The sequence below is a fragment of the Linepithema humile genome, chromosome 1 (assembly GCF_040581485.1).
Source record: "Linepithema humile isolate Giens D197 chromosome 1, Lhum_UNIL_v1.0, whole genome shotgun sequence".
NCBI classification, from domain to species: Eukaryota; Metazoa; Arthropoda; class Insecta; order Hymenoptera; family Formicidae; genus Linepithema; species Linepithema humile.
This window is the reverse complement of record NC_090128.1, coordinates 46,898,194-46,908,056: the sequence shown is the minus strand read 5'-3', so window position 1 is coordinate 46,908,056 and position 9,863 is coordinate 46,898,194. Positions and strand designations below refer to the sequence as shown.

General features: G+C 39.7%; 1 protein-coding gene and 1 long non-coding RNA gene across 3 annotated transcripts in view; one reads left to right on the top strand and one right to left on the bottom strand.

The window, feature by feature from the left end:
• Positions 1-252: 252 nt before the first annotated feature.
• LOC136997085 (uncharacterized) overlaps positions 253-9,863 on the top strand; it is a 66,010-nt gene continuing 56,399 nt past the window's right edge. For both annotated transcript variants that reach the window (XR_010887906.1, XR_010887905.1), the window contains exon 1: positions 253-595. This is a non-coding gene — a long non-coding RNA (uncharacterized lncRNA). The remainder of the gene's footprint in view (positions 596-9,863) is intronic.
• On the bottom strand, positions 1,916-9,808 carry LOC136997077 (uncharacterized). The gene has a single exon (XM_067347301.1). It carries the CDS (start codon positions 9,601-9,603, stop codon positions 6,793-6,795), a length of 2,811 nt encoding a protein of 936 aa, XP_067203402.1. The 5' UTR covers positions 9,604-9,808; the 3' UTR covers positions 1,916-6,792.

Sequence of the window (9,863 nt, the reverse complement as noted above, 5' to 3'; positions counted from 1 at the left end):
ATGTACCAATTTTACATAAAATGTATTATTTTAGATTTTGTCTCCGATAATAGGTCGCTTATCACACTGTTTTAAAAAGGGCGCGCGATTGCGCCTTTCGATAGAAGCGTGATTTACGTTCCGGATCGGTCAACATATCGAACATGAGGTCTGTTCTTTATAGCTGAACTGGCTGTACTAGTTCAGAGTTTATCTTTTTCCCTCCACATTGGAAGAAGAAAGATAAACTCTGAACTAGTGCAGCCAGTTCAGCTATAAAAAACAGACCTATGATTGTTCGTCAGACAATTTCGCGCTGCAGACGGTAATATGAAGTGTAACGGACGAGAATCGTCACATAATGTGCATAACAAACGTTTCTTTCCGCGATTCATCCAAACAACGATTCGGCAAATCGGGCAGTCTCCGCAACTTTGTACGTAATTTCAGCTATAGCGACACCAGTTGTGAGAGCTTTCGGTACGAATACTTGAATGTGTAGGCTATGTATTCGCAGTATGCAAGACTGCTGCTTTTCCAGCTGAGATAACACACAGTTGCATTATTAAGAGATTTAATTATTAAACACAGCGAACCAGACTGCTACGCACCTACGGTGAGTCTTATGAAATTTTGTCTTGTCAATTTTGAATGAAAAAAAATGAAAGCGGCAATCTATGTTGCTTTATATCTCGCATACCAGAATATGGCGATACAAATAATGTTGCATGATATTGGTTATTATTAGGCACAACATAATACAGAATATATTAAACACAGCGATTTTTAAGAGTTACAATATTATAATATTGCACACAGACGTATATCAATAATAGATAACGTCGATAAAATCTCGAAATTATCGAATATTTATAATATTTTAGATATGAACCCTTAAAGTAATTTTGAATATATTGTTTTTGAATGAAAAATAACAGATATAAATAATTTTTAAGTTGTAATTGACTATGGATCAGAAATTATTAATGGGTTTAGAAATGATTAAAAATTGGTTTTTACCTAAATAAATACAAATAGATCTTACTTTCAATAGAATTTTGATTAGTTTACAACAAAAATGTATAATACTACATACTCTCTCTCTCTCTCTCTCTCTCTCTCTCTCTTATATTTACTCTTACATTAATATAATTTATAATGTCAAAATAATATTTATAATAACACAACATTACTAATATGTATTTACTATTAAAAATGGAAAATCTTCTTGACTAAGAGAAATTGTCCAAGTAGCAAGCGGTCATTTTCTGATGTGTTTTTGTCGTTCTAATTACTAATCATGATGTCATAATCGGTTATTATGATGACAAAATAACGTCAAATAATAATGGCTTGAGTGATTTCAAAATCGTCAAAGAATTGAAGTCTAAAATATTATCCAATAATTTTTACACTCCGCGAAAATAATGACGCATTCTCGCAAATAAACAATATTATACAATATTATAATAACAAATATTATTTCACAAATGTTTTATAAGAACTTTTTGAAAAAGAATCAAAATAAAAATATATGTTGCATTTTTTTACCAAATTATGTATTCTATTAGAATTCCATGGACCGTAGCTGATTCGCTTACATATGGCAGCCTTCATTGAAACTTATTATCAATTGTGCTGACAATATCTTTATAAATTTACACAAACAATAAAATTGTTTCGTATAATTCACTGAAAACATAACGCACGGCAAGTTTGATAAATGCCGCTAGATTTCACTTTACACGCTTGTGTTTATCGATTTATTATGTTCATCATAGTGGCAACTTTAACAGCTTTTTACAATGTGAATTTTATTGACATGTAGCAAACGCCCATCATGTATAGAAATACTTACGGGTTGCGTATATTTATATTCATGCGCTCACATTAGATGTTTGTGTATGGTGTATATTATATATATATTATATACGTGTATGTATATATATATATACACACACACACACACACACACACACACACACACACACACACACACACACACACACACACACACACACACACACACACACATACGCATACACACTATATATTATATGCGTAGCACGTTCAACGTGACGCAAAATCATAAAGTAATTAACATTACAACTTCGTTATACCATCTTGTTCTATATTACACCTACAAGACATTATTTGCAGTTTAGTGTGTCTCGAGAATAACAAGAAAAGTTTGAATCTAGCAAAGCAGACGGAAGCTGTGCTTTTAAATAAGCGTGTTTATCGTGTTTTGATTCTCTAAATTTTATTTAATGTAGATATAGAACAAAAATCAGAACAATCATATACAGCATCAAGTATGTGCTGTGGTTTTGAGTCGTAAATTGTAGAATTGATTCAAATATGAATCTAATCTCTTGTACGTTTTATGTACTTGTATTCCGATAGATTTTGTTCGATTCGAAAATGTTTGAACTTTATGAACTCGATAGTAGTTATCGACATAATATCTTGCTTTATTATGAAACAAAGCGATATATATATAAACAAAGTTATATACGTATATACATATATATGGAATATATCCTCAATTATATTTCTGAACTAACAATAAAATATTTATATTGAAATAATTAACACTTGGAGAAAAAGTTTATCGGAAAGAACTTTCTCTCTCTCGTACATGGTGTGCGACTATTATGCTCCTAACTCTTTAACAATCGCAACAGCAATTAATAAACGCCGTTTATCTGCGTTTAAATACTAAATCTCGCCCGCGAGAACGAAGGTTTCGTACCGGAACGCTAACATTACAATAATCCTGCTTCTTTCTTGTATGTCGTCATTTGTTGTCTAAAAGCAACTCTGCATGTATTCGCGTTGACAGCCGAAAGGATGGACGGATCGCTGCAGCAATGTACGGGGGATATGGGAGATAGTTTTTCAGATAAATTTCAAAGGAAGGTGCACAAGTTTTGCCCTTCGATTACAAAGCGAACCCTGTCTCATCATATATTTTAATTAACAACAACGGCAAGAACACTATATATACAATCGTAGTCTACGGTTGAGAAAGATCACAAACCAAATTAAATTAAAATTAAGCTTGACTATTGATTCATGTAGAAATAGACAGTTAAATGTTCACTAAATGTAATAGTTTTTGTTGTTAAAAATATAAATTTTTTCAATCGCTAACTTGTCAAAACTAATAAAAATTAGCAATCAAAAATGTTGATACAATAAAATTAAAAATTGAAAATATATTGCAAAATATAATGAAGAAAATAATAAAATAGATTTTACAAGTCTTTCTTTCCTATAAGTTTTCCAAATTAAACCTATTTGTGAAACAGAAAATAATCATTACTCAATACGCACATTTATGCAATTTATACTTTATACCTCACATGATGACATTGTTATATTTATACTATTAATAGTCAACAGAGTATTAATAGTATTCATTCATAGTGAATTAATTGAAGTGCACAGTCGGGGGGGAGGGGGGGGGGGAGCGGATCGTGATCTTTCTCGATGCGTATGCCATTATGGACGTGTGTGTACATTCGTGCCACATATCCAGGTCAGTGTATGCATACGATACACGTACATTCCTAATGCTCTTGTATGAATATACCTTGATTCACCTTGCGTGTGTATACGCTACGTACATCAAACGAAAGAGAGATACACGCGCTCATTCGTTCCACACAAATACACATACACACATGCGCGCGTATAACACATATACGTATATATATTTGTGCTCGCACAACGGTGATTCGCGCGCATACATATACGTTGTAAAAAAAATGGATAAATTTACACAATTAAGATGTAAAAATTACACGATAAATAGCAGAAATTTACTAAATATATAATGTAAATTTACATAATTTCATAAATTTTATACTATTCACTTACAATTAGTATACAATTTCCTTTATTTATCATATAATTTTTACATCTTAGTTATGTAAATTTATCGAAGTTTTTGATAGTGTAGGTATATGCAATGCATAGCATATAAAAGTAACTTGGTAACATACAATAAATCGTATTCTTGTTTGGCACATCTCACCACTTATTGGATCCATGCGCGCGCACGCGCACGCGCGCGCGCGCGCGCACACACACACACACACACACACACACACACACAAATTCGTATTAATCTTTAATTTTTAATAGAATGTAGTGACGTGTGTATATAGCGCCAATCCAGATGCAAATAGTTTCTCCACATATACATACTTTTTGCATCTTTGAGCTGCGAACATAATATATAAAAAAAATTCGATTATTTCAAACATTTGGTATTACATTTTATTTGAGATAAAACGCGATTTATTTTAGGGAGAGTCTAAAGATTTTAGGCGGGTGTTAAATCATATAAGAGCACGCACACATATATGTGTCTTCTGCACGAACTTGTATGCTCTAGTTCCGATCTATATAAATATTGATTATGAAAAGTACCAATGTTATTAAAGTACAAACTTATGGCCTGTAGAGCAAGAGTAGAGTCGGAGAATCTGCACTGACATCGTTAAACGCGTTGCACAAATATCCGCGCAAATATCTCGCCGAAATAATATAACTCACTTGTATAATACGCGCAGTGGGGTACGCGCGTACTTTATATATGTATATATATATATATATATTCTATCTATCTATATTTAAATTATGTACTTTCCGTATAATCAATATTAGTGCGTTGTCGATCCTATCTATCTCTAGAAAATTATAAGAGGAACGTGGTTAATCTGTATCACACACATATGTTTTCTGCTGTTAAAACATACCGCGCTGAACGAAGAACATGCTTAATAGGCGAACGCATTTGCATGGGAATTGCACTCTCGTGAATTCAAGATATTTTCCCGAATTTCACCCCGATAGGTCTCTTAAATTTTCTTCAATCAATTTTAATTAACCGTCAATGTCTTTGAAGAACAAGTTACATTGAAGATACGACGCGTTTTCGTTAAAAATTGCATAGTAAAAGTTTGCGAATCATACGTGTGCAAAGTCGCGAATGTAAAGATCGCGACTAATTCTGTCTCGCAAATCTTACGAAATTTTTTTCTAAAGGAACGAAATAATGAAACAATTGCGACATCATTCGACAAGAGTGCGACTCCGTGGACCCATTCGGAAAATCCGGTGCGCAATCGAAACCAAGATCGTCGATTACAATTTCTTTGCGCAGTTTTGTTCTCTCTTTGTTTAAATAATATATATATCCACGAACAAGGCACTCTCTCTGCTTGACAGAAGGGTTTTTGCCGGATAGTTTGTCCTCACACGTCGGCCAGTACGTGTACCGGCGAGTGAAGTTTTTATCGCCAGATCAAGTTTTCGTTTCATCTCCTTCCTTGAAAACGTCGAGTAAAAAAATGGTCGGGATACGTTTTAGAATATTTCGATAAGAGTTCTCGCGCTTTACAAATCTCGCTTGTTGCATCGAAAACTCCGGAGTTAGGCTCTACGCTGGACAGATTCTGCTTTTACAAAATTGTTTTTTATCTTTCTTTCTTTAAAGATTAATGACATTTTTTTGCTGTTCTTCCTTCTGCATCTTTTTCTCCACCTTCTTAAAGTCGTATAGTCAAAGATCGTACAAGACTTTCGATGAAACGTCATTCCGTTTTTGGCTAAGAGAAAAGTAGTAACACATCGATCAAGAGATTCTTGATCTATAGCAATTCTTCTTTATTTTCGATTATTTTATATTATGCACTAGAGCGAAATAATGTGACATGCACATTTGTGCTAGATAATGATATTGCTATGCTTTCAAACTTCTTTTCGTTCATGCTTTTATATCTTTATCACAATTCTCTCCTATACCCGTTAACATTGTTGAGAAAATTGCAAAAATGTGAAAAAAAAAAATTAAAAAACTAGGAAGCTACATTTAGCTGCCAGTATTATCCCTACACTTGGACAAAATAGTAGAACTGAATTCTACCTCTCCGTTCGCGATTAATTAATTATTCACGTTTAATTTCGACTAACTGAGAATTAAAACAGTGTGCAAAGTCACTTTTAAATTAAACACCATATTAAGAAAAACATGTACAACGCTACAACGCTTTTTTCACCTAGGTGAATTATTGACGAAATTTCAGCTACTATACTTACTCAGTTTACTTCATCTCGGAAGCAACTTAAAGAAATGCCACGGTCGTACCGAAAAAAGACGGATGTAGGTCGTAACCATTATTACGAATCACATGATCGGTTTAATCCTTTCAATTCTTATATGAATGGCATACAATATCGACAGTTTGCAATAATTACTTGATGTATAATTTTTTCATCTCTTTTATCAATGTGTAGTTATACCAGTCACCACTAACGGAGACATTATGTGTTGAATTCTACAAAATGTCCGAAATGTCGTAACAATGACGAAGAAAGTAATTTCTTGATGACAAAATAAATTACAAGTGTTGAATAGATATTTTTCGCGTGCAAAGTTTTGTGTTTTCAAGAACATTTGAAAGTGTGAAAAACAGGAAATTAGTAATTGTTATGAATCTTGATATCCTTCACACGGGCTAACCCGTGTATAATGTTGTATTTAATATTTGCAACATTTTGTCAAAATTCCAAGTCTTCTTTCGTTGAAATGAAAAATTTCGTTAAAAATTGCAAATTTAGCGCAAACGCGTACGTATTCGTATTCATTTAATGCGATATCGAGAGGATTAAAGCAAAATGTGACTAGCGCATTGTTTGCACAATTATCCTGCGACCTGCACGTCCATCCTCTTTCGATACGAACACGAGCCAGTGCCGTCGTCGCAGAGGAGGTCTCGCCCACGGGCAGATCGACGTGCGTTACAAGGGGAAGCATTTAGTACGTTTTTGGGCAACGACCGATCGGCAGTCGACCTTAGAACCGAGGGTGAAATTCTCCGGCTTGACGGTCTCCTCGACGGAGATTTTGCCGAGTCGCTTTTTAACGCGAAACGGCGTCGACCGGGGCGATATGATCTCGTAAAGATCACTAGTTCGCCCTTGAACATCTCCTTTGTTGATCCGCTGATCGATGGGAATGGCGATGTCCACTTCGGCGCAATGATTCTGACTGGGCTTCTTTGGTTGTTCCTTTCCCGTCGGTTCGTCGATCTGATCTGTCTTGCTCATCTCTTCAAACGGGGAGCTGAAGACGTCCGAAGAGTAGCTTTTAGAGTCACAGATCAGCGTGAGAGTGGGATAATGGTCGGTCTCTTCAGGTTCGAATGGCAAGTCTCTCGTGGAGGCCAAAGAGATCGCTCTGGCTTCTGGCTTTTGAGGCTTCTCCTCGTCGGCGTAATCCAGCGACAGACATTTCTTCTCGAAGAGAGCTGGCCCGGGTGATTTCTGCTCGGTTTTCGTCTCACTACTCGCCGTCAGCTGCTGTTGACTCTCTTTGGTCGCCTCTTGCTCCCGATTCGACGTGACTTTACCCTCTTCCGTAGTCTCCAGCGAATTGATCATTCTCGATGGACGTCGTACGCTATTCTCACGCTCGACCGAAAGACAGAACTCTTTGTCCGTCAGTAGAATGCGCTTCGGCATCCGTATCGGCTTCTGATCGAGATCCAGATCCTTCTCCCACGATGGAGTTTTCAACAGACTTTTGATCTTACGCAACTCAGTTAGCAGATCCATAGTCTCCTGCGACGGCTCGTGAAAGATCCGTCTCTTCGGTCGTCTGATGGACGCGTTCGTATCCGACTCGTGATCGCTGGGATGATCGATCCCTTCTTGCTTCCTCAGCACGGACCTCGTCGTGCTCTCCTGACTCTCCTCACCTCGTTTATCCTCAGCAGTTCCGGTGGCAATCGGTTTCGTGTCAATCGTTGCGACGTTCTCCAACCTCGCTGCGCTCGTCGTCCAGGTTTCCGCCGGTAGGAGGTTCAATCTCTCCTGTCGACTTATCGCGCCATGAGCGGCTCGAGTTCGCCGTTTGAAAGCCGCGTAACTCTCCGTGGATATCTCCTGCAGCTTGAACTTATCCTGCAGCTGTTTGAACGTTTCCTTTGTGTATTCTTGAACACCTCGACGTGTCGCTAGCGAGTCCTCCGACGAGATCTCCCGCGTTCTCCCGATGTCATCTGTTATAGTTCGTGAAACAGAGGGAAACGAAAGCGCGTCCTTCGCCAAAAGATTGTCGGAAGAGATGCCTCGTCTCTCGAATTGATTATATTTGACGGACCGATGCGTATTCTCGGCCGCCTTCCTAATATCCTCAATGGTGGATTTTCTGGTTTTCATCGGGGAAAGCGTCCCTCTTTCCAGAGTGTTGTATTCAGATTCGATATCGCGATCAGGAGAGACGCTCGAAATGGGCCTTTTCGTGGGCGAGTTCGGCGTGCTGCCACCGCTACGAAAAATCTCACGGGAATCCTGGAGAACCCTGCGACGAATCGGAGTGGCTGATTCCTTCTTCGCTCGCTGTGCTGCTCGCGCTGCACTTGGCGGCGAGTTGCTCCAACTGTTGATTTCACCCGATGAATCCAGACACGTGGTCGAGGAGGATATGATCTCCTCACTGGTGGTCACTCGGCACTTGAGCAATTCCGCGGCCACGCTGGTCGGTCGGTTCTGCAATTCCAGCTTCGATGCTGCTCGCTCGTCGTTGCTCTCTGCCGTCGGCAATGAACACGGGCCTGAATCCAACACGTCGTCGAGGGAAGAACCGCGCAACGGATCTCGATGCCCCTTCAACGGAACGGGGCACTCCAGATCCTCCGTTTCAAAGGAGTACATCTTGAGCAGAAATTCTTTGCCCGAACGCCTTCTCTCGAAGGTTGCCGCAGTCGCTTGCGAGAGCACCGAAGATTCGCGCACTTGTTCCAAACGAGAGGTTGGAACAGAAGTTGGCCTTCGAACGGTGTTTTCAACATTCTCTTTGGCAATAACTCGATCAATCTCATGTATAACGTTGTTCTGTACGCCGGCGTGATTCCTAACTGTGTCATTCGTCTTCGTCTCGATCTTCACTTGATTTCTGCGTTCGTTATGCGACGTATCGAAAATGAATTTGTCCAGAGTCTTGGACGAGCCAATTTTCTCCAGGAACGGTCTCTCGATGGCTTTGCTAGGTCCGATCTTCTCCAGATAAGGCTTGCCGATGACTCTCGGCGTGAATTTCGCCAGGAACGGTCGGTCTTCCGTCTTCGAGATACCAATTTTTCTGAGAAACGGTCTCTTCTTCTCCTTGTCTTTATCTTTGGCGGTGTCGAATGAGCGATCGCTCAGCCGATCGTTACTATAGGAAGAGTTATCGCTGCTCTTGGAGCGGGCTCGCTTGCTCCGCGACGAATACGGCGTGAGCGGTGTTCTGGGTGTTCTCGGAGTGAGAGACGGACTTGGTTCCACGTTCGGGCAGGTCTCGTCCAGGAGTGCCATCGCGGTCTTCAAATCCATGCAAGCTTTCCGAGGCATAGGTGTCGCCGACTTTGGGAATTCGCTCTCGATGCTGCTGTTTCTCGTCGAGTTTAAATCCGGTCTACCATCTCTGTCATCAGCGTACAAGTACGAGGGATACGAGCTGCGATCGCCCATCGGTCCCGGCGAGGTATCCGTCGTCGGATAGTCCTCCAGGTACCAGGGTGTCACGCCGAGATCCTCTGGTCTCGCGGCAGGATTCTGCGATGTCATCGTGCTCTTGCTGACAGCGTCCTTGCCGCCGGCAAGGATCTGCTGTTGCGGCTGTTGTTTCTGTTGCGGCTGTTGTTGCTCCTGCTGATATTCCGATACACCGATGCTGGACGATGGTACCGCTCCATCGCTGACAGAGACTTCGTTTGACGTACGACTGAGAAGCGGCCTCCGATAGCTGGAGCAAGTGGCGAAATGCGGCGGTGCCGGTCTCGCAGTCTCCACGATGACGCGACCTTGGGCGCACGGCACCACCGGTT

Excerpts from the sequence above, each read along its gene's own strand:
- LOC136997077 (XM_067347301.1), bottom strand. The coding sequence starts at position 9,603 with ATGACATCGCAGAATCCTGCCGCGAGACCAGAGGATCTCGGCGTGACA.